We start from the raw sequence: 27014 nt of genomic DNA, 5'->3' as shown, positions 1-27014 counted from the left end.
GAGGTGCAGAGAAAAGTAATATATGAATCTCACAGTTTAAAGCAAGCAGAGAGTAGCTGTGTAGATTCATGAAGAGGAATGACCTTTCTCTTCAAAGGAGGACAACTGTATGCCATCTTTGCAAGCCTTAACACAGCAATTCTCCATGCAATCCTGTTTTCTGCTACACTCTTCACTTGCTGGTAGCTTCCTGCTACCCTCATGTTCTCACATAAAAAATGGGATAAAAATTAGAAGACATATGAGTGATGTTAAAAAGAGGTTGACTCTTTGAAGCCACAAAACTGGACAGCCTTGTAAATGCAAAAAAAGGGGAAATACATTGTTTTGGAGAAGTGGATGCAGAAAAACACAGGTACATATGAACACAATGAACCCGGTGGAATCCCACTATGAAATTAATATAATGTGCCATTCCATTGTCCTGATTGCCCAAACACAGAATTAAAAAGTCATCATTTGCCATGAATAATGTTAAACAGTTTGAATTTTAAACGACAGAAAAATACAAGTCAAATGATACAAGCAATTCGAATCATAGTGGCCGTGACCAAGTTAAAACGTACCATCAGAAATTGTTAGCATCAACAGAGAGAAACAAGAGAGAACTGATTTTGAATAAGACAGGCGTGAAGATCGGAAAAGTCAATCTCTAGCAGAAATAAGTTATTTTGAAACTAAAATAACAAATTTGTCGGTGGAAAACCATAGACATTTCAAGGATATATTTCCGTGCGTGTTATATTAAAAAAATGTAGACCAAATACGAAGAAGAAGAAGAAGAAGAAGATAAATATAATAGAATTCACCTTGCAAACTTATAGAAAAAAAGCAAAGGTTTCGTTCGGAAACACAGTTAAAACACGCAAGCATTTGAGATAAATTACCATTGAATTAGACGATCATAAGTCGTTACAGACATATTGGTAATCTGTGTAGAGCTTACGCATTGACGTTGTATTTGAGAATATAAACCAAAATAGTAATACAAGAAGGCTTTGCAACAAACAGGAAGATGTTGTTAATATTGTCTTTGAATGTATTTTTCATGAATGCGCAAGGAACCGGCGTGATGGTTCTTTAATCTTTAATCTTAATCTTAAATAAGTATTGATCAGGTGGATCTTTCTTTTCTTCTATGATGTATGGTTCTTTAAATCGAGCATGGGATTGGTGACTGAAGGACACCAGCCGACATCACCTGCAGATTCACAACTATTTTTTTATTTTTCAGCTTGTTGATATACTAAATTGCTTACGGCAACTTATTGGTTAAAAGAGGTACATGTTTCGTATACTATCAACATCTTCAGCCACATAACACTGTTTAGATGAAACATTCATATATTGACAAAATATCAATGTTTTAGAGGAAGTGTCCTTAAAATTAACATAAGATTGATAATATATGAATGTTTCATCTAAACAGTGTTATATGGCTGAAGATGTTGATAATATACGAAACATGTATCAATTTTAACGAATAAGTTGCCTTAAGCAATTTAGTGTATCGACAAGGTGGAAAATACAAAATATTTAGTTGTGAATCTGTTTAAGTGCGATACGGACCATGAAGCTGATTTTATGTAATCACCTGCAGATACGAGATCATTTCCTGTAATCCCAAATGACTAAGCCGATAACCAAGGGAGGACCAGTACAGCAGAGGATGTAGCAGAACGAACAGCAATCCCGGCAGCAGACAGACACGGAATAAGATAAGTTTCTCAATATGTTTCCAGATCATTTTATGTTTTTCTTTGTAGAAGGTAGCTGTCAAATGATTATTTTCGGAAGGAATAGGCCGTTATATCTTCATGATATGTTTCAATAACATGTATTTTCTATGCGAGTGATCCAATAGTGACGTATTAAGGAAGGTTATAGAAAGTCTTCAGTATGATTTAAATACATCCTAAGGTAGGAAAGTGAACATGTCAGTGAAGTGTTAGGTTAGCGATATTTCAGTTAATTTTGTAATAAACCATGCCAAGGTTAGGAAGTTTTGATGAGAATAAAGTGTGATACATGTTAATATCAAGTTGTAGGTTACCAAGTTCGTAAATATTGACCATTTATTGCCAATTATAAGTCAATACAGGTCAAATAAGAATATATATGGAGATGTAAGATGCATATTGCTAGAGATATGAGTTAGTTGTTGATCCAAGAAGTGATATTTTGGTTATATGAGAAATGAATTGATTTGTGCATTACATGGAATTAAATAAGTAACTGGCATATGGTGCAGTATAAATATATGAAGGAAATATGAGAAAGGGATTATGAAATGATGGAATAATGTTGTATAAAGGAAAGAATCGATGAATTATGATGAATGTGAAGACGTCTGAGGAAGGATTTTCATATGTGATTAAATAATGTATAGTTAAGTAATGCAAATGTGGATCAATGATAGACTGAGTGGTAGTAATGATGTTTAAGCATTGAATAATCCGTATCACGTGGTAAATGGCAACTTGGTAGTAAACTTGCGAGCTAATGACAGATATTGATCATCAAAAATAATTCCAATAACCCATGATCATCACTCATAGGGCAATTTCAAAGAGAATTACATATTATTTATATGGTTTAAACTGAATAAAGCTAATATAACAAGATGTTAATAGGATATACGATCTTAGTGTCTTCTTTATGGCAATCTATGACTAATGTGGATTTAGAAACTTCATCCATGGTATTCCTTGCTAACTTGTAATAAAACGATTGAATTTTATGAGGTGATAAACTATAATTGCAATCTGACAATGAAACTACTAGGACTATTTAGGGCAATTTCACCTATTTCCAGAGAAGATATTTCGAATATAATTGTTTATAATTAATTATTTTAAAAATATAGATATTATGGTAGGTAGCTATTGGAAGCTACATAATTGAAACTGATCTTATTCTGTGAACATCTAATTTGAGAAAACACATCAAAATAATCGTTCTTAATATCAAAAATATTTTATTTCCAGTGTCATGATAATTTAACATTTCAAACTTCAGTAGCTTAATTACAATGACAATGAAACTTTCTTATTGAAAACTTGTGATATTAAACTGTAGTATGGCGCTGTGTAGGTGATGAAGTTTTTGGATCCATTAATCTCCTTATTTACGAAGTGGGTCCATGGTCTTCATACTCCAGCTAGCAAAGACCTACGTGGCAACATTCAGTTGTGAACTTTTTATTACTTCTTCAACAGAAGTATGTAGACCATGGACCCACTTTGTAAACGACAAGATTAATGAATCCAAAAACTTCACGAATCCAAAAACTTCATCACCTACACAGCGCCATACTACAGTTTAATATCACAAGTTTTCAATAAGAAAGTTTCAATGTCTAAACTACTAAAGGACCATTTTAACCTTTTCTTCAAAATCTAAATCGAGTTGCTTTTAACCGAATTTCACTCGCACAATGATACTGCAACTCAAGATTCAACTTTAGCCATAGACCTTCTTATTATTATGTGGATATGGACTAGTCGTCTATTTTATAAAATATTTTAAATCACCAGTGTAATATCATACCAACATTATTCATTTCTTCGCAAACATTTTAAAACAAGCTTTAACTGTAAATTATCAATTAAGAACTCATAATAATTTCGCATTCTGTGAATGAAACTACTAGGACTATTTAGGGCAATTTCACCTATTTCCAGAGAAGATATTTCGAATATAATTGTTTATAATTAATTATTTTAAAAATATAGATATTATTACTTCTTCAACAGAAGAAGAAGAAGAACAGAGATTTCCAATTAAGGTTATATTTCGACCAAAACAATCAGGATCCTGATTTTTATCTTTTAGGTATGAGTGTAAAAAGGCTGATGATGCCCTTATAACGGGCGAAACATGTCCCTTCAAATTTTAGTATAATAAGATGTAAATCCTAACTTTAGGAACTCAATTGTATTGAATAGGTTGATCCTGATAAATTTTAGTAATATTTTTTAAACTGATGTACATTTCAATACGGACCAGACATGAAATTTGTAACATGTACTTCTCACCAACTGTCGGTATCGCCAATGTTCATGGATGAAGGAATTAGCATCCCAGGCAACTGTCACACTCCGCATAGCATCCATCATGTTCCACTTGTGAATTTCTCCTACCAGAACATTTCTAGACACTTCATGGAGAAAGTAACGCACCAGTAGCTATTTTCTGCACACTGCCTGCCATGTAATATTATGGCATTCTTTAAAATGCTGAAACCACCCATTTGAACACTGAAATTCCAGTCCCATCTTTAGCGCCAGTTCATTCGTATTTCCATTAATAACCTGCCATCAATGGGGATACTGTTCACTCGAATATGCCGAAACCACTCAGTTAATTCAGTTTCCAAATTGGAGTGTTTAGCTTCTCAAATGCAGATTTGCTTTGCAGTATTTACACCCTGCATTTCTTGAGCATCAATACCGTCAGGGATTTTAAAAGGCGTTGAAAGGTTGGACACACAAATTCCAAATTCTTTAGCTATTTCAGTTCTTTTGGGTTTTTTCGTTTTCATCCTTTGACGACCTCCCTAATAATTTTTATCTTCTGACTCAGTGTCCTGGAAGAATCCTTAACTATCCTGCAGCACAAAAACATACACATGTAACCTAACTAAAATACTGTAATTAACAGTAAACTAAAGAACAATATTGATAAAATATAATAACTATGAAGTGTGTAAATGTACACATGAACTTAGCAACTCTGAAGCACATTGTAGACACACTGAAGTGAAAGTGCAGAAAGCTACCTCTGCACATTCCGGAAGACAATTTTAAGTAATGGGACCGACACTGTTGTTCAAATAACAAATTATTGGTATTTTGAGTTAAACAATTTAAATAAGATGCAAAACTGAACCTCATGTTTCTGTGAATGAGAGATTCTTCGAATTAGGTGGGGATTTCCAATTATCGAGGTTCTACTTTACGTGACTTCATGTCTAGGATAGCATATAAACATGCCTGGTAAGAGGTGTACAGTTGCTGTGTGCAATAACAGCAGGGCGAAAAAGAGGAAATATCCCTCCAAAAGTCAGAACAAATACTTCAGTTTTACAAAAAATGAGGGACTAAGAAAGCGGATCCAAAGATGTAGGTGTGATTGAAAGTGGAACACGATTCATGCTGGGTGTGTTCCAAACATTTTTCTGATAGCGATTTTGAATGGGATCTAAAGGGAGAATTATTAGGGCTTCCTGCCAAAACATATGCTTAACAAAGCAAATTTGGATGTTTTGTGTAGCATTGAGCAAATGTCACATGATGAGAGTAGGGAAAAAAGAAGAGAGAGAAAGGGCTGACTAACTGTTAGAAGATTCAGAACATAACATGACTTCTGTATGTCTGAGGTTATACTTTGGCCCTGATTGTAAAAATAAAAAAATAAACCTAACGATGTCCATAAATTTAAATTAGAAGCAACAGAAAGCAAATTACCTCAAAGCCGTGTATCCATAGGTAATTTGCGTAAGGAGTTAATTTAATGCAGGAGGTTAAAACATACTGTTCAGAGCATCCACACAAAACTGGTGAATGATCTGAAAGGAATTTTTACTAAAAAGCAAATAAGAAATATTCACAAACCAGCAGAAAGTCTGAACTGGACGAATGAAGAAGACCAGTGACTTTCGGTTTAAGGTACCTAGGGAAGAAAACTTATATTAATATGAGTCAAAAACTGCATTACCCTCTGCCTAGACTTCCAACAATGAAAAAAGAAATGGGCTTCGAAAACTGACATGCGAAGTGGTAGTAGAATCCTGGAAGAAATTCTGCATATAATGAAGATAGCTGCCATCTTACATAAAAATCATGACAAAATTGCAGTCCTCCAGTTTGATGAAATGGACATCAAAAGTGCTTTTGAATAGGACTTGCTGAAGGATGAAATCACAGGCCCCAGCTGTGATGGTGAGAGGACTGTCGAAGAATTGGAAGCAAGTCATTTATCCTGATTTTGATAAAAAGGTAACAAAAGGCATACTAGAAAATTAGGTTTCTGTCTTTCATAAATAGGGTATGGAGTAATAGCGTGTGTCTGTAACATTAACGCAACAAATCAATGCGTATGGAAAGCATAAAGAAGCAATGAAACAAAAACATGGTTTTTGAACCCATGAAAGTCAGAAAAATTACACTTCTTCACAGATACCCTCTCTACTGTTGAAACTAATTAGGAACTGGTTTCTCGACACCGGCTTAGAATTTTTTAATGGTAAAGTTGGCTTGAAGGAACCTGTCAAAGCTCTGGCAAAGAATGACAGCCACATAATGAAAACATGCCACAACATCAATTTCATATATCTGAACTGTAGGGGCACTGAAAGGATGAATGTAAGAAAAGCTGCAAAATTAATATCACACAGTGTATTTACAGCAGGAGATGATGCAACTGTTGCTGAAAGCATGAGTGAATTCACTGAAACTGTTAATTGGTTCAATCTCATGTAGTCTTACAGTCCAGACATTTCTTCAGTCCCTAACAAAAATTAGCATGGTGTTCAGTTAAAACAACATGACGGAGCTTGATAGCTGCAGTTGCTTAAGTGCGACCAGTATCCAGTATTCAGGAGATAATGGGTTCGAGCCCTACTGTCGGCAGTCCTGGTTTTCTGTGGTTTCCATTTTCACACCAGGCAAATGCTGGACCTGTATCCTAATTAAGGCCACAGCTGCTTCCTTCCAACTTCTATCCCTTTCAGATCAAAAATTAGATGTATGGCTTTTCAGGCGTTTGCTCTATTAACCAGCATTTCGTCTTAGGTCTGACACTAGACTCGTCAGAGTGGGATGTGTCAGACCCTACCCACTGATGCTGGGGTGTATGCAGGTGAACTTATCAGAAGCCTATTTATGAGGCACAGTCTGATAACTGCATACGGGAGATAAAACTCCACAATGGAATTAATGCCCGCCTAGCAATTCCAAATGGAAATTCTAAATTCCCATGGAGGGAATTAAGATATTTTTCCACCAATAGAGCATATCAAAAATCAGATAAAAAATTAGATGTATGGCTTTTCAGGCGTTTGCATACACCCCAGCATCAGTGGGTAGTGTCCGACACATCCCACTCTGACGAGTCTAGTGTCAGACCTAAGACGAAATGCTGGTTAATAGAGCAAACGCCTGAAAAGCCATACATCTAATTTTTGATCTGATTTTTGATATGCTCTATTAGTGGAAAAATATCTAATTCCCTCCATGGGAATTTAGAATTTCCATTCTATCCCTTTCCTGTTCCATCGTCGCCATAAGACGTATTTATGTCAGTACAATGTAAGCAACTCGTAAAAAAAATATAAAAAATTAAAATACCTCCTTCAAGTATCTCATATCAGAAGCTCAGAATCTAGAAATGAAGTACATTTTAACCCACTGGCTGAACCAAGATTCACTCAATCATTTGTTTTCTCACATCCATTCTCAAGAAGGATAATATGACCTCTCTACCCTACTGAATGCACTTTATCATCTTCAAATGATTATTTTTTTATATACTGTAAGGCCAGTAAAATAGAAAAGTACAAGAACACACTAACAGAAACCAGTTACGAATATCCCCAGCAATACAAGGTAAGAACAAGAACAATTCCTCAACAATAAAAATCTTGGACCCTTCAAGCTACACCGACAAATATCTAACATCCGTATTATAGCACAATTAGTACTGACAGGAATTTCCCTTGCTAGGTCAAACCTTTTATCATCATCTCAACATCCAGTACTAGTTGACAACTGTTTTCAGTTTTCCTAGCCTTGTGTGAGATTGCTGGTAGAATTTGTAGAGCAACTTCAGTAATGAATCAAGTTCAACACAGCCCAAATATTTTACACAACTTAATAAACTTAATTGAAACCTATGTGCTATGCAGTGCAGAGATTCAATATGTTTGAACTTTCATCTATTGTTATGAATTAATCAATGCACCAAGCAGAGAAGCAGCACTATCTGTTCCAAAGCCACCTTTGACCCAGAAAACCATTCTGAAAAGAACATTTTTATAAGTTCCTTTTGAAGTGCTTCCATGTACCCAGATTCACTTCCACTTTCTAAAGGTGTGAGTGATAGGAAAATTCTGAAGTTCCTTACAAATCGCATAGAGAATTAGTTCTTCCACAGATCTACAGTCCGCTGACCCATCCAGCAGTAAACTACCACAACTTTTATCCTTCAGTTCAGAAAATGTCACTTCTTAGCATCTTGGCTATTTGACAAATAAATTCTGTATAAATTGTTCTATTGCCATACTCCTTTCCCAGTCCTGCTCCCAGTTTCTCAAGCAGTTCTGTAAGTCTGAAAAGATCTGTGAATGGCTTATTATTTCTTGAAATATAATATGCAATATTGAAAAACTTCTTCAAATTGTCTAGCATAATTCTGATCCATTTTCTTTACACACATGACCAGGGGTGTTGTTTCTGGAAACAACGCTGTATTACCAACTGCAACACAGTTTCTGTGTTGTAAAGATTTTGCCGTGTTTCTTAAAAGTTTCTCATTTAAATGGCATTGTAAAACCTCTTACTACTTTCGAAGACTGATCTGAAGAATTTGGAAACAAAACACAAGATTTACATTAAGCCATGCCTGTAGTTTTATCGAAAGCTAGTCAAGGCCGCTCATTACACTACTCTTCTTTTACCTGGTTGTAGGCCTACTACTGTACATTTACTACATTTCTCACTTCAGATTCAACTTCACTGAATTCCTGTGCAGATTATGGAAGAACCAGTAATATTTTCTGCATCTTTGTTGTCTTGCAATACCCACTTAATATGTATAGGAATTGCGAAGAAATTTGTCAACTTAGCCTGCTTTCATTAGCCATCAGACTCGGGATTCTTACTGCATTTTATGTTCGAAGGCTAGCACAATATTAAACGCCCACACAAACACAAGATTTATAAGATATTTAGACCAAAAACCTGCATTTATACAAACTTGAATAATAACAAAGGATATGCGTAGAACCACTAAAATATAACACAGTACCACAGTATCAACTACATGCAACTAAGAAGTAATTACTTCTTAATTCTTCCACCAAAGGCTGTGCTGTCATGACAAAAAATGGCCCAACTGAGTTACTTTTTACAATCTTTCTTCCATGTAATCAATACATAGTTTTACTTTCAAATAGTACTAGTTTCGACCATACATAGCAGCCATCCTCAGCTATTCATCATAAAAATTGGAGTTAAAAGGACATAGTGTCAATATAAGCAAAAGGGGTTAAAAACCTCCTGAGCTATTGTTGACAATGACAGCTGTGCTGGGTGCACCACGGTAACCTCGAACCCATTAACGCCCTTATGGACTGATACAACTTACTGCCGGGCTGAGTGGCTCAAACGGTTGAGGCGCTGGCCTTCTAACCCCAACTTGGCAGGTTCGATCCTGGCTCAGTCCGGTGGTATTTGAAGGTGCTCAAATACGACAGCCCCGTGTCGGTACATTTACTGGCACGTAAAAGAACTCCTGCGGGACTAAATTCCGGCACCTCGGCGTCTCCAAAGACCTTTAAAAAAGTAGTTAGTGGGACGTAAAACAAATAACATTATTATTATTACGATACAACTTACTTTAATAACATCGGGATATTCTTCACTTATTATAATCAAAAAAGATTGTTCCTTCCATTATACGGCCGTTGACATGCACATCAGCAACTAACCAGTTTTATTTGCGTCAAAACTGTGATAATCTCTTGTATAAATGTTACTGTTTTTTTAATATATATTTTACTACGATCTATGGTGGGACGACCAATAGACAATGGCATTTTAAGTCACCCTTATTTGACCCAAGTGCAGTTTTGAATGCACCTATACTGAAATCATTTTCAATTTTCATTAATCTTGTGATCTATTAGTTTTTATTCTGGAATCCCAAATCTACTTGACCATTATCACATGTCTAAAGTTTGGACTTTTAAATGTGTATCGTAGATTAGCGTATTTTCTGTGTTTGTATTTTTGTAGTTTTAACTCAGGAGATTTTTAACCCCTTTTGTTTTTATTGACACTATGTCCTTCTAATCCCAAATTTTATGATGAATAGCTGAGGATGGCCACTATAAAGTCGAAACTAGTACTATTTGAAAGTAAAACTATGTATTGATTAGGTGGAGGAATAAACTAAAGTTCGTAAAAAGTAAGTCATATCCAACAATACAAGTGTAACCATGAAATTTATTGCTTATAGGCCAACTGTGTTACATGAATAGACTCTCCACTATCTCTCTTGCTCAGTGATATACATCAATTGTCCCATGAAAAGAAAAAGTACATGTTCTCTTTAGTCACGTTTTAAGCTTGTTCAGTGACGTCACGTCATTCATTAGTCACAGGACTTTTGTTTCAGTGGTGACCTGGCACCTGGGATCTAACCTCCTCTGAATGAGGCCTATATTTCTTCATTAAGTAAATTCAGAATATTATACTAATGACAGCCATTCAGTGGAATGCTTATGAAAGAATAACAATAAGTGTATTTCCAACAGGATTCTGCAAATACATTATAACAACGTACATTCTAATATAGTGCATTAAAACTAACATTAGTAAGAGCAGGCTCCTCAAAGTTCTTTAAACATTACCTGCAGAACTGGTCGAACCAGCACTTCAAACTGGCATATTAAAACATGAATCTCCTTGTTCTTGATATGAACAAAATTAAATCCATGTTCTCCAATCATACAATCCCATGAGCGATGCCCACCACCACACGGCACCTTCACTAATATTCGCTGTTCCTTCTGACTCCAAATGACGAAATTCATCTATCAACAGCATCAAAGAAAAATTCAGTGTCAATAATACGCATTTTAAAAAAGTACAGTGAAATGCACCTTGCTTTAAGGTTACCCTGCAAACAATTGAAATGGTGTATTGTTTTTAGTGCTGGGAGTGTCCAAGGACAAGTTCAGCTTGCCAGGTGCAGGTCTTTTCAATTGACGCCCGTAGCGACCTGCACGTATGATGAAGACGATGCATACACCCAGACCCCATGCCAACGGAATTAACAAATTATGGTTAAAATTCTCGACACTGCCAGGAATCAAACCCGGGACCACTGGGATTAAAGGCCAGCAATGCTAACCATTTATCCAAGGAGCTGGTTACCTTACATTTTTAATATGTTTTATATACACAAACCAACCAAAAATGTTCCTAAAATCAATCATATTTTACCTAAATTTAATATTTACATTTACAATTTACAAACACCAAGGAGAGGTTTAGTAAACTTACAAGAGAAAGGTCAAGATAAAGAGGGTATTGGTAGAGACTACATCATAACATATAAATTTTCAAGGATGCAAGAACAGAGTCAAAAATGAATATATATAAATAAGAGTTTTTGTCTGTACATAGGTCAGAATGTTTAAGAATTGATATTTTCTATATATTACAAGATATTACAAGAATAGGAGGACACATTAAATTTTCCTTTGTAAAGTTTTCTATATATGTCAACCATGTCCACAATAAGAAGGAAATGTAAATGTTGAACTTTTATTGTGTGTCTGTCAGCATTTACACACATCACCCAATAACAGCTGAATAGAAGTTAATTAAAATCAGAATTTAAGATCCTCTTGAAAAATGCTATATAGAAGTCATAGAAAATGAAACTTCAGATTTTATCTACAGCACAAATTGACCCTACAATGAATAATACAGGACGTAGTTATGATTTTTTAATGTTTTATTTCATGTGTGTGTGTGTGTGTGTGTGTGTGTGTGTGTGTGCGTGTGTGTGTGTATGGTACTGTAGTAAAGTCCTAGTTCGTGAACTTTGGGCAATGGCAGAGTGGCCTAGTACGTGGTCCTGAGAATACAGATAACAGTTGCTATGGAAATGGTTTCTCAGAAATATTCTGAGTCATGACTTTATGGACAAACCGTAAATGTTGGCAGGTATGGTCATTACATGTAACTAATCTCATTATTAGACCCGTATTGAACTATGCTATGATATACTAACAATTTGTTGGTTGTTTTGATCCACCTTTTCAATACAAATTACAGTTTGTGTTGCTAAGTTGTAATGTTACAACACTAATTTACCGGGACATGTTTCGCTTTTATTTACAAGCATCATCAGCCTATACAATTGCCTCAAGGTTTGTCATATTGTATAGGCTGATGATGCTTGTGAATAAAAGCGAAACATGTCCCGGTAAATTAGTGTTGTAACATTACAACTTAGCAACACAAACTGTAATTTGTATTGAAAAGGTGGATCAAAACAACCAACAAATTGTTAGTATATCAAGGTATGGTCATGGTATTAATTTTACGTCCCTCTAAAATGGGACCTCGGATGTGGTGTTGTAGCCTTATATGTTAACAATGAGGAACATTGTTTTCAGGATACATAGCCTACCTGCTTACCATCATGATTAATTGCAAAAGAAAACTTTTCCCACGCATCAGTTTTGAAGCCTACTGGATTTCTTAAACTGTATTCCTGGCTTACAAGTTTATCCTTCACTACCTCTTCAGTTCCCTGTTCCATGCTGACTAGGCAACTGTCGCTGCTGCTTGCTCGTGACGAGCATCACTCAGTCCTAGTTTACTGGCAGGCGAAAAGGTCTCACACACTCCCTCCATCTAGTGGTGTACCAGCCAACAAACTGATCCCTTGTTCACGCTCAAGCAAAACGTGACAATGCAGGGCTCCAATTTACGTGCATTAGTTATTTGAAAGGTGTGCCAAAGTATAAGACTTCTCCTGTAAGAGAATACCTTATACTTTTTATGTTTCCATTCACAATGTGAGAAAAACAAGTACTTTGCATATTTACAAACACCGAAAGAGATCGAAGAATATACAGAAGTGTATAAAAAGAGAACAAATTCTATCTCCGAGTACAGTAACAAATACCAAGTCTTATATCCTTAGTGAGCAAATAGTGAATTTTGAAAAATCCTCTCTAAGATGAAAAAAATCAACTGTAAAACACGGTACAGTGTGGGAATGCATATCACCCAAGGATTACAGGGCAAGCTAGGAAAAATATTTTAAAATTGCCTTCTAAGAGCACACTCTTCAGGTATTTGAGCAATACTTCATGGGACACAGGAGTTACGAACTTGGTGAAAGAGAGATTAACCCTAGTATGTTTTGTAGGGTTAAAACTGATGATGATGATGATAATGCTTGTTGTTTAAAGGGGCCTAACATCTAGGTCATTGGCCCCTAATGGTAGAAAATGAGACAAAATGTAATGACAATTTAAAAATCCATTATCCTCCACTGACCAGAATTCAAAAACGTGAGGACGAAGAATGAATGGATGAATATGAAGTTAAAACAATCAGTGGAGTCGACCCGCAAACCCCACATTCCCAGAAACTAGCGTTAAACAATAGTATTACTGACCAAGGGACTGCTTCTAAAGCACAATACTGCAGCGATGATGCTTGTAGTCAAAACGGTTCCAAAATCCAGGTCATCGGCCCCTCATAATGGTACTTATCACTAGGAAAGTAGAAACATGTTATCTGTCGTGTTGTGGTACTAATCAAAATTAGCGTAGACTCGCGGTATTCCACACATTATGGTACTACTCACAGGTAACACAGACCTATGGTGTTTTGCACATTGTGGCACTATTTACAGGCAACACAAACCTATACAGGCAACACAAACCTATGGTGTTCCTCACATAAGTGGAATAACCACAGGGACCCGCACTATCCCATGGTATTCCTCACATAGTGGGTACTAAGCAAAGGCAAAGCAGAACCATGGTGTCGCTCATATAGGAGTAGGAATCACAGGTACTGTAAAATGCATCCTGAGCCACAGGCTGTCGCTACTAATCACAAATCTATTTTGTACCTAACAAAGTGGTACTACGCACAAGTAAAAGCTACCCATGGTGTTCCCTATGTGATGGTACTAAGTACAAGTAGTCTCATGGTTCTAACTTGATCATTCCTTGGTCGCCTCTTTTAGTCACCTCTTACGACAGGTGTATTCTTCGTCTGTATCCCCCACCCACACAGGGTTGTGTGTTTGGTCCGCAAGTCCGCTGACAAGCCAGTTAGGATGCCCCTATCCGTCACCTGGGACACGTCAAGTAGGAGTATCACCTCTCCCCCTGCTACGCCAGCGTAATAGGTTCATAGTAGGCTTAAAGCAGCAGTGTTTTTGTAAACATTCTTCGATCTCTTTATGAAGGAGCATGCACACAAGAAATGGGCAAAGCGACACTGCTGACTGTTTTGAAACAATCGACACGGCACAGCGAATTGCTTCAAAGCAGTGGGTCAACGCACAGCGTACTTCCATCTCAGACTGCAAGAGAAACAGCGTTCCTATACGTAACACCTGGAGAGTGTCACATGATGGCATGGTGAAGCATTGTGTCGACACATGGCGCACTTCCGTCTCGGGTTACAACAGAGACAGTGTTTTCCGATGGCGTGGTGAAGCAGTGTGTCGACACACGGCGCACTTCTGTCTTGGACTACAAGAGAAGCAGTGTTTCACGATGGTGTCGTAAAATATGAATCACACTTCATAGCTATGTTCAGTTCACCGAATAAAATGTTGCACATTTTGTTAATGATAAAATATGAGGTTCATGAAATTTTTTTTTTTTTCCAATCTGCTTTACCTCACACCAACACAGATAGGTCATATGGCGATGATGGTATAGGAAAGGGCTAGGAGTGGGAAGGAAGCAGCCATGGCATTAACTGAGGTACAGCCCTATCATTTGCCTGGTGTGAAAATGGGAAACCACGGAAAAACATCTTCTGGGCTGATGACAGTGGTGTTCAAACCCACTATCTCCCGAATGCAATTGAAATATTTAATGAGCAAATGTACAAAATACAGTATGTAATAGGATTTATTCTACCCTTCTTCCATTAACATTTTCGATATGGTGTTTTGCCTTTGAAATTCGTGTCTCTTGGTAATTATTTTCCTTTATTCTTTCTTCATTTACCTTCTCCGTGCCTTTCTGTCACTTTTATTTCTGAATTTACTTCTCCTCTGTTCTTTGAGCACTGCTTCCTGTCAGGTGCTGCCACTTGTCGGCAGCAGGACAAACTTCTGATTTGTTCTAGCCAATAAGAGCACGGCATGTTGACTTAGCTTGGAGCTTGTGCCTAGCAAGCAGATTGTCAGCCATTATGAGTCAAGTCGTAATGGACCAACGTTGTGTGGTGTATAAGCTTCTCAGGGAAGCCTTCCCTGACGATATGGGTCCTGGATGAAAAGTTTTAAGTAGTGTGTGATCACCCTAAACTGTTCCAGCCGTTGTCGTCCTCGTTATTTCTACTACATTATCTACATGTAGTTACTTATTTTTTTTTTTCCAAGACCAACGCTTTCATAGTGTAGTGCAGTGATTATTATTTTACACAACCTTGGATTATTTAAACTGACTTCAAGATCCGTAAGTTCATGTTCTGTATTATAATCCTGGCCTACTCGTCATGTTACTCTGAAAATATCTTCTTGGATAACGACATCAGTTTGCACGTTGTTACATTACCTGGCTTACTTCATTTAACATTTCTGAAAATCACATCTCGCGTGTATTCCTGTTCCTAAGCAAGTAATTTTTCTATTTTAAATTGAAAAATAGTTGGGCTTCTTATGTTTTTCTGGGTTTGAGTAAGTCTTACCAATTATGTTTTATTGCTATTGTTATTTGTCAAACAGCTTCCCTGTCTATGGGGTTTATTTTATTACGTTATTAATGTTATTATGGTGTGGTGTTGTACCATTGGGCAAAAGGTTCATTGCTGAAAGGTTGTGTTAAAGGCAGTTTAAGTACCACTGGAGCTTCCGCACGTAATTAAAAAAAAAATTGAATCCCATTTAATTATGTTTTATTCTGTTGCCCCTTTTCATCTTATTTTAATTAACCTTGTGATTCTTCTCATGTAATAGGATCTGCTAGATTGTCTATTGTTTTGGTATGTGGAGTTTACCACATTGTCATGCAATGTTCCGGAGTTCATGGTTGTTCTGGGGTTATCATGGTGATGACATTAATAAATGATATAACAAGCGGGCATGGTTGAATTCTACATGAGACTCCTATATTTTTGGGGCATCCCATGTTGGTACATATTCTTCTGGGATAAGTTTGAGTATTTTTTCACTTTTCTGCATGCTGATATTTTCTACGTTTATTCGTGTACTAAATGTATCTGAATGAACATTTAATCTTGTGGGTGATGATGAAATGATTCTTGCAGAAGCTCAGTGGAATGTCTTTGGTACTATCAAACTTATAAAGCACTAAATAGTCACTGACTCTTTTATGTAAAACTTCTGTTTTTAAAAAAGAAGGGGTTGATGTATTACTTATACATATTTTAGGGCAGTCTTCTATGTCAGTTTTATTGTTTTACTATCATTTTATTTTTCTGCATCGGCCGACTGAGTTCTAATTAGCACTTTAATCTCTAAAGTTGTTTATCATCTTTTCTATTTTTAGTCGGTTACAATTATTTCATTCTTCCTTGATATTTTAAGAGGCGACGATATGTAAATTTAAAATTTCTAATTTGTTCTGGAATATGTTTGAGTATTTTTCCTTTACTTTTGTACGTGCTGATACTTTCTACATTTATTCGTGTACTAAATGTACCTGATTGCACATGTAATCTTGTGGGTGCAGATGAGGATGAAGTTGACAAGTTTTATGAAGCATTGAGTGACATCGTAGTCAGGGTCAATGACAAGGAGAGGATAGTGGTAATGGGTGATTTCAATGCGAGAGTTGGAAATAGAACTGAAGGATACGAAAGGGTGGTTGGTAAATGTGAGGAAGATATGGAAGCTAATGGGAACGGGAAGCATTTGCTGGACTTCTGTGCTAGTATGGGTTTAGCAGTTACGAATACATTCTTCAAGCATAAGGCTATTCACTGCTCAACATGGGAGGCTAGGGGTACCAAATGCATAACAGACTATATCTTAACCGACTCGAATTCAGAAAGTCTGTTAGGAATGTACGGGATTTCCAGGGATTTTTCGATGATACAGACCACTATCTGATCTGTAGTGAACTGAGTATCTCTAGGCCTAGGATAGAGAAAGTGAAGTCTGTCTGGAAACGAATAAGGGTAGAAAATCTCCAGGACGAGGAAATTAGACAGAAGTACAAGGATATAATCAGTGAGAAGTTTTGAACAGCGGACGGTAAGCAGGTTCAGAATATAGAAAGAAAATGGGTGGCAAACAGAGATGCTGTAGTAGAAACCGCAAGGGAATGCCTAGGAACAACTGTGTGTCAAGGTGGGAAAAAAGCAAACATCTTGGTGGGATGATGAAGTGAGAGCAGCTTGTAAACGTAAAAAGAAGGCTTATCAGAAATGGCTCCAAACAAGGGCCGATGCAGACACGGAATTGTACGTAGATGAAAGAAACAGAGCAAAACAAATAGATTCTGAATCCAAAAAGAAGTCGGGGGAAGTTTTGGTAATAACCTGGAAAGGCTACGTCAAGCAGCAGGGAAACCTTTCTGGACAGTAATAAAGAATCTTATGAAAGAAGGCAAAAAGGAAATTAACAGTGTTTTGGGTAATTCAGGTGAACTCATAACAGATCCCAGGAAATCAGTAATCAACGTAAAAGAAAACCTTCCTGGTGGTGTCGCAAACAACCAAGCTCATGGGGAGGAAGAAAATGGTGTTGAAATTATGCTTGAGGAAGTGGAAAGGATGGTAAAAAAAACTCCATTATCATAAAGCAGCAGGAACAGATGAAATTAGACCTGGAATGGCGAAGTATAGTGGGAAGGCAGGGATGGATATATATATATATATATAGCACCCATAAGACAAATAGCCAGGTGTATAAATTAATTAAATTATCCAGTTCTACATGTGAACACTGCAGATGGGAAAATCAGTGCAGATATTTAACAAGTTTGCAACAAAGATACCTCACAGGGAGAAGATATATCCCCTCAACTTGCTTAAAAGCACGTCCCAGGAAGTCCTGGACTAATAGCCCTCACCAATAAAGTTTTATGAGCCGACTATGCGAAATCTCTCAGCCGAACTTTCCCAGGAGAAAGGGGACATTGGAATTTGCCACACCTTAATGAGAGACAGAGACAGCCCATGCGACAGAGTTATACCTGATACCCCTATATGAAAATGGTTTGGTCCTTCTTCAAGTACAGCTGTAGACAGTTTTCGGCCAATCCGAAAATTGCAAAATTAAGCCGCCCTGCCGCAGCAGAAATATTATTTAGTCGTTTGTGATCGGGAGGTGAGAATTAATGAAAATATACTGTGCTCTAGTCTTGGACTAAATTTTAAGGAATTGTTTGTGCAGTTATGTGATAAATATATATATATATATATATAAAATAAGAGTTTTGTCTGTACATTGCTCAGAATTTGAAAATAATGGTATTTCTGTATCGGTCATGTCCACGGTAACAAGAAATGCACTTTTTTCTTTTCTGTAATTTCTGTCTGTCTGTCTGTCTGTCCGTCCGTATGTATGTACACGCATCAATAGAAAACGGCTAAAGAGAATTTAATGAAAATCGGTATGCAAAGTCGAGGAATAAGTCGCTACAATCTAAGCCATAAATAATTTTATTCGCTCTGATAGAAATGGTAGTTTAGGGGAAGGCCTAAAATTTAATTTTCAAATATTTATGTTATTAGTGGTCCTATCTTATTAAAAATTGGTAGGCGAAGTCAGCGAATAAGTCGCTCAAATCTAAGCTATGAATAATTTTATTCACGCTGAGTGAAATGGTAGTTCAGGGTACGTTATTAGTGGTCCTATCTCATTGAAAACTGGTATACGAAGTAAGAGAAAAAGTCGCTACAATCTAGGCTATAAATCATTCACGCTGAATGAAATGGTAGTTTAGGGGAAGGCATAAAATTTAATTCTGAAATATTTATATTATTAGTGGTGGTATCGATAAATACTACACAACCAAAGTTATATAGAATAAATTTCTGACCATTTATGTCTTATACATTTTTACCGTACCGGCTATGATAACACAGATATTCATGAATTTGTATTTTGGTTGCTGAGTCCATATCGACGCAGAGCCACGAGAAAATGTGTTAACAGGTTTTAATGAAAATCAGTATATAGAGTCTGGGAATAAGAAACTACAGTCTAAGATATAAACAATTTTTGTCACCCTGGAAAATTGTAGTTTAGGGAAAGGCGCCTAAAATTTAATTTTTAAATACCTATGTATTTGGTCCTATCGAAAAGTACTACATAACAAAAATGACAGAGAATACAATTTCCAATATTTTGTGTCTTATTCAGTTTTACCGTACCAACTATGATAAGTGTGGTATTTCAGAGTCGGAAGAAAACTAAATGTGAAGGCCTACAATATCAAAAGCGCATAACATTGATCAACAATAACATTACATTGACCATTGTTTGTTGTGATGTTATTTGTCTCTTATGCTGCCTCTCAACTTCGATAGATGGGATTACTGCTATGTGCCGAGAATAATAGCCTGACTGAATATTGGCGGGAAATAGCTGGGGAGTCAGAAAAACTTTCTTCTTTAGCATGCCATTCCTCTGGTTCATACATTTTCTGATACCGTACTGCTGGTACCTACCAAACTGCTTCATCATAGTATTCCAGTTATTCGATCCCTATTCTGACGCGCTGTTTAGAATGAGCAGTGTAGATACTTACGGTAGAGGCTGACTTAGTAGTCATAGTGGTAGTATGGCCTGGTCTAGAATAACACTCTTTACCTATTCCAAATTATAGCATCATAATTCACTAAATAACTCAAAATTCAACCGTGAAAAGAGCTGTTTCTTAAGAAAAGCTTCTTCTTCTTCACTTTTATTAAATTCTACATTCATTTTATTCCAAACTATCAGTGAAGAGGGGGTTTCTCTTCTGGCTTGAAGGGAAAATTTGCCTGCAAGCCAGATAGATTTTTCCGCTGCCAGTGTAATGAATTGATATTTTCCGACTTATCGGGTACTCCTAGGAAACAGATTAGTAAAAGGGCATAGTTTTTTCCTGGGGAGTCTCCACTATTCGACCCTCTCCCCGCCGAGAAAAGAAGAAGAGTGTTCACGAATCACGGCTGTCTGAGACTTGGTCATTCCAGCTCTGGAACTTTGGACTGTTAGATTGGCAGTGTATTTCTGTTCGTTAAAAGTGAGAAACTATGTGGTGTTTCATTTGATCGAGTATTTCATATGAAAGCATTGCTTTTAATCGCGCCATTCCTACTGACGTCATTATAATGTATATTATTTCAGGGTTATAAATTTCATGCTGTTGGTCCGTATTGAACTGAGAATAACATTGAATAACAACACAGTAAAGGTTTCCACCTATTCAATACAAAATGTATTCACAATATTTTAAAATTACATGGAACTAGTTTCAACCCATCTAAGGGGTCATCATCAGCCACATCAAAGCAAATCCTAAGAACATGTTAATTTTAACAGTAAGATTATTATGGAATAACAAGTGAATGTGGTAAATGAAAAGAGATGTTAGTATGGGACAGGTGAGTAATGGCTAATAAATATACAAGGAATATACATAAGAGGTTTGGAAACAAAGTATAAAAGGGGGCTTAGTTTTGTAAAAAATAATATAATCATGGAAAACAGTAAGTGAAATGACACATATAAAATTATATATGGCTTAGGAAGAGTGGAGGTGGTTTAGGAGGGGAAGAGGGCTTAAGGAGGGGCTGAAGGGTGCGGGAGAAAGGGTAATTGTCTCGGAAAAGTACCTTTGATTAAATTTAGGATTGAGTTTTGGTTGGCTGCATTATTGTTTCTGAGGAAAGTGATAAATAGATCGAAGAGTATGTTGGGTTTCTCTGAGATTTCATTGAGATTGTGACTGGCATTAAAGTATTGGTCTAGGTGTATGTAGTAATTTGCCATTATGTCGAGTAAAGGGCCCTTGTTTGCTAATACGAGGATGTCCATATCTTGTTCGATATTGGTGAAATTATGGTTATAATCTTGCATGTAATGGCCGATGGCTGAAAACTTGTTGTATTTTATTGCGTTAGTGTGCTCGTGGTATCTGATATTGAAGTTTCTACCGGTTAGCCCGATGTAGGTTTTTCCACAGGTGTTACATTTGATCTTATAAACTCCTGATTTTAAAAAACTGCTGGTCCTGTTTAAGACTTAAACAGTATTGATCCTCATATCAAATTCACACTAGAATCCGAATCAAATCTAAAAATCAACTTTCTAGATTTAACCATCACTAGAAACTCAGATTCTTTCAGTTATAAAATATTCAGAAAACCCACTCAAACAGCCTCCACCATTCGCCAAGATTCAGTGCACCACCAGACCCACAAACGAGCCACATATATCAGCCTAGTTCACCGAGCCTTCAACATACCTATGTCCAAGAAAGATCTAAAAAACGAACTCAACACAATCCGCGGAATTGCAAAATTCAATGGCTTCAGCAACCATTTTATAGAAAGGATAATCAATAAACATAAATATCGCCCAAAAACTACCCTCAAAAAAGAAACAACTAAACCTCTAACATTTTCCACCTTCACGTTCAACAATGAAATCTACAAGTTAACCAATATCTTTAAGAAACAAGGCGTTAAAATAGCCTTCAAAACTAACTATAAGAACATGAACATTTTACACAATACTTCACACATCAACAGGACCAGCAGTTTTTTAAAATCAGGAGTTTATAAGATCAAATTTAACACCTGTGGAAAAACCTACATCGGGCTAACCGGTAGAAACTTCAATATCAGATACCACGAGCACACTAACGCAATAAAATACAACAAGTTTTCAGCCATCGGCCAACACATGCAAGATTATAACCATAATTTCACCAATATCGAACAAGACATGGACATCCTCGTATTAGCAAACAAGGGCCCTTTACTCGACATAATGGCAAATTACTACATACACCTAGACCAATACTTTAATGCCAGTCACAATCTCAATGAAATCTCAGAGAAACCCAACATACTCTTCGATCTATTTATCACTTTCCTCAGAAACAATAATGCAGCCAACCAAAACTCAATCCTAAATTTAATCAAAGGTACTTTTCCGAGACAATTACCCTTTCTCCCGCACCCTTCAGCCCCTCCTTAAGCCCTCTTCCCCTCCTAAACCACCTCCACTCTTCCTAAGCCATATATAATTTTATATGTGTCATTTCACTTACTGTTTTCATGATTATATAATTTTTTACAAAACTAAGCCCCCTTTTATACTTTGTTTCCAAACCTCTTATGTATATTCCTTGTATATTTATTAGCTATTACTCACCTGTCCCATACTAACATCTCTTTTCATTTACCACATTCACTTGTTATTCCATAATAATCTTACTGTTAAAATTAACATGTTCTTAGGATTTGCTTTGATGTGGCTGATGATGACCCCTTAGATGGGTCAAAACTAGTTCCATGTAATTTTAAAATATTGTGAATATATTTTGTATTGAATAGGTGGAAACCTTTACTGTGTTGTTACTCAATGTTATATTATTTCAGTTTGGAAAACCACTAAGACAGCCTTTCTGAGAATGTAAAAAGGCAGGTGGAGAGTTAGTGTCTACAATTATAATGAAAACTCTCCAACCTGATTGTGACTGATGGTATGCAAGCGGGTCTATCATTACAGTGAAAATTCCCTAACTCAGGCTTCATATGAGAAAAGATGTTTGGTGACTTCCCGATCGCGTTTCTAGGGTAACGTTAAGAGCTATGCAATTTAAGACTATCTTGCTCACAACGTGTACACTAGAATTTTGTATGCAATGCAGAATTCCGTGGCGAAGCACGGGTACATCAGCTAGTTATTTTATAATTATTGAATTATCGGCATTTACGTCGTAATTTTGTGAAGAATGGATTCGCCCCCAAGACCGAGGTTCATGGCAGGAAAAGCACCATTACTCATCAGTGAAATAATCCTAGTGATGCTTCGCAATCTGTGAGAAAATGAATGACCATTTCTTATATTTTGGTGCAATGTTAAGACCACACCTATTTTTGAAGTCACTAGAGTTGTTTCAGTGATTAATTAAGCTGCGGACACTCGGAAAATTGACGGCAGAGTATGATATCACTACGCCACCCCCACCCCAAGAGTCACTCCAGACGCGTGGTTTCCAGAAATTACAAAACGAACGGTGGAGTCATACTGAACATTCAGTCTTAGTTTAAATTTCTAAGAGTTCAGTCAATCTTCCAGCGAGAAGTTGCGGGCCGCAGAAAGCGAAGTTTAAGTGTATTTAAAACGACCGCTGTAGGTGCAGACGCCGCAAATATTACGGTGAGTTATTAATGTGAGATGGAAATCTTAGAGAACTATTTAGATGCTACGATCTAGTGTAGGTCATGAACTGTTGGGACACATAGAACGATCACAACGTCGCAGAGACACCAGTGTTATTTCTCGGCAATAGACATTCAGTTGCTAATTTCACGGCACACCTAGATGAACTTTACTGTGTTACAGGGTGATAGCAGTCAAAACATTGATATTCGCATCAAACTATAAGCTCACATGCAGATTTTATGTTAGGAGTTGCAAATTTATAAATATCGCAACAAGTAAAAATTATATCAGAAAATTCACAAACTGAGGACAAACTAAGCATGGGGTTGTGTAATCAGTAATGTCCCTGAGCTAAACGACGTTTCATTAAAGACAATGTCAGCCGTGACAATGGAGTGACAAGTCGGTTGACCACTTTGTAAATAACGGGAGACAGGCAGGCCAACACGTATCCTTTCTGTTTCGGTAGCAGGTGAATGACAATGACAGTTAATCCACTACACAAACAAGGGATTGGAAGGGCAGGTAGCAGGCAGCACGGAAGATACACCTCGAGTAGAGAATTCCTGGTTAAATAGAAATATTAAATATTTAAATCTTTAAACATTTAAAATATTTAATTAAACATCTAAATCTCTACATCTCTTATTTACTTGTATTGAATAGGTTGAACTACCATATTTATTATTTCAATTTAACTGTGATACTTTTCAATACGGAACATTGAAAATTTTTATCTTTAAATAGAGAATTCCTGTCGTTCTGAGTGCATACGGAAGACCAGCTTTATGTGTATTAATTCTGTTCATGTTACATAAATTGTGTCTTAGTTTAAGCTTGAAGAATGCGTGTGATTTAACCTACCTACGAGTGCTCTATAATTAAAAATGGATCCAGTTTGCGAGCGTAATGTATTGTGTAATATAACCACCATGTCCACAATGGATTAATTTGATGTGAAGCGGGGACTGAGAGAATGCAGCCCACGATCAGACAAGGTAAAGAGCATGTTGTATTTATACCTAATGTAATTAAAATGATGTGAATAACGCGTAGTCCGGTTAGGTTAAGTTTCCATAGTTTTTAATGTGAGAATTCGCGTACCTGATATTGATAAGAATCATACTAACATCAGTTTTATAATCATAACCTATGATCGAGTTTGGAATAGTCAGATTCAACGATTGGAATGTGAATGTTCTGAGCTCGACTAGCCAATTATATAATATCAAGTTGTGCGTGCGTTAATGTAAAATTTTCATTGTGTGGTTACAAATTTTTTATATGCATGTTTTCTGTATGTAATAATAATTGTCATATGTATGATGGAGTGCTATAATAATAATAATAATAATAATAATAATAATAATAATAATAATAATAATAATAATAATAATAATAATAATAATAATCAAGAGAAGCAAAAAGCATGCCTGGTGGAATGGTACCTGCGAATTAGTCCTCCAAGAAAGACTCAATGCATGGAAACAGTACTACTCTACGAAATCAGAAAATGATTGGGAAACCTACAAAACATGTGCCCAAGCAGCTAGGGTGTTCAGAACTGAGAAACGTAAATACGAAAAATCTCTCATTGAAAAGATAGAACAAAACCTTAGGAAGAATGAAAGCAGAGAGTACTACAGAGCCTTCAAACGCAAACTCACTGGCTATAAACCACCATCTCTATGCTTTGAGCGAAAGGACAGCACACTGGCGACATCAAATGAAGAAAATTGCAGCATTCTGGCATTTTACTTCAAGAATTTACTTAATTGCTCTAAACCGCAAAGCGCCATTGAGACCAAGGAACCCTTACTCAGGTACCCGGATTCCAGACCACCCGACAGAGATGAAATCAAGCGCCACATTGCCCGTCTCAAAAATAACAAAGCGCCGGATGAAGACTCAGTAGTAGCAGAACTATGGAAATATGCCCCAGAGGAATCACTTGATATCTTGCAAAAGCAAATAGAAGAAATTTCGAACAAGGAGACCCTACCCGAAGATTGGAAAATAGCTTTGATCCATCCACTACACAAAAAAGGCAGCATGAAGAACATCAACAACTACAGAGGAATATCTTTGCTACCCGTGACTTACAAAATTCTATCACTTGCCATCCTGGAGCGTTTGGAAGCACAAGTCGAACATCAAATAGGTGAATACCAAGGAGGGTTCAGAAAAAGTCGCTCAACAGCTGAACAGATCCAAAATCTAAAAGCGATCATCAGATATTGTACATTAAGGTCCAAGCAGTATGTGTCTGTCTTTGTGGACTTTAAGAAAGCGTACGACTCCATTGACCGGGAAGTCCTGCTAAACATCTTAAATGAATTTGGAGTTGATTTGAAACTGCTGGCATTAATTAGTGCCACCCTGACCGATACAAAATCCAAGGTGAAGTTCCACGGATGTCTCTCGCATTCCTTTGACATCAAAACAGGAGTCCGACAAGGTGATGGGCTATCCCCGATACTCTTCAACTGTGTTCTTTTTTTTTTTTTTTGCTAGGGGCTTTACGTCGCACCGACACAGATAGGTCTTATGGCGACGATGGGATAGGAATGGCCTAGGAGTTGGAAGGAAGCGGCCGTGGCCTTAATTTAGGTACAGCCCCAGCATTTGCCTGGTGTGAAAATGGGAAACCACGGAAAACCATCTTCAGGGCTGCCGACAGTGGGATTCGAACCCCCTATCTCCCGGATGCAACTGTGTTCTTGAAAAGATCATCAGAACCTGGTGGGTGAGATTACAGGAAACCAACTACAGTCCATTGAGAATAGGAACGAAATCCAAGGGGATCGCAACAGACTGCTTAGCATTTGCCGATGATATTGCTGTTCTCTCAAACGACATAGAAACCGCTAGAGCTCAAGTTGAAATTTTAAAGGAAATTGCCGAACAAACTGGTTTGCAGATATCGTTTGAGAAAACAGAAGTAATGACTAACATCAAAGAGGCTCCACCAAAACTGCATACAAAATACGGGGACATCACCCGAGTAGACAAATTCAAATACCTGGGTGAGATCATCATGAAAAATGGACTGGACAAAGAAGCACTTCAGGAGTGAGTACACAAACTGGAAATAGCCTACCAAACATCCCGCACAATCTACAACAAAAATGCCTTTCCCAAAACACCAAGATACGTCACTATGAAACAGTTCTGAAGCCAGTAGTTCTATATGCAGCCGAAACTCTGTCTCTAAATGCCAACAAAGGACTCCTTGAAGAACTGGAGAAAAGAGAACACAAAATTGTGAGAGGAATCTTGGGATCAAAGTAAAAATGGAATCCATCAAAAGAGATCCAACAAGGAAGTCTACAGCAAAATAGAGAAAATTACCAACACAATCAGAAAAGGATGGGCACGATTTTACGGTCATCTGAAAAGAATGGACGGAAGAAAGTTAACTAAAGGAATCTTTCACTTTTTGATTCAAACCCCAAAACCACAATTCCCTGGTTCAGAAATACCAAAGAAGACCTGCAAATGCTACATGTCTAAGCTGAAGACGCCCTTAACAGAGATCTCTTCCGCAAGAAAATATTGACGAACGGGCTAAACCGAGACGAGCAACCGAAGAGAAGACACGGTGCCCCTTGGAGAGAGGAGCGTAAGCAGGCCCACTCACAAAGAATGAGGGAAATTTG

General features: G+C 37.0%; 1 protein-coding gene across 2 annotated transcripts in view; it reads right to left on the bottom strand.

Annotated features, from left to right (window-relative positions):
• Positions 1-27014, bottom strand: part of LOC136858527 (tRNA (34-2'-O)-methyltransferase regulator WDR6) — a 274003-nt gene that overhangs the window by 76483 nt on the left and 170506 nt on the right. For both annotated transcript variants that reach the window (XM_068225586.1, XM_068225585.1), the window contains exon 11: positions 10634-10816. In XM_068225586.1, coding sequence (XP_068081687.1) covers positions 10634-10816 — 183 coding nt within the window. The remainder of the gene's footprint in view (positions 1-10633; positions 10817-27014) is intronic.

Source organism: Anabrus simplex, chromosome 1, assembly GCF_040414725.1.
Source record: "Anabrus simplex isolate iqAnaSimp1 chromosome 1, ASM4041472v1, whole genome shotgun sequence".
NCBI lineage: Eukaryota > Metazoa > Arthropoda > Insecta > Orthoptera > Tettigoniidae > Anabrus > Anabrus simplex.
Note: the sequence above shows the minus strand (reverse complement) of the source record. Positions and strands in the feature narration are given on the sequence as shown.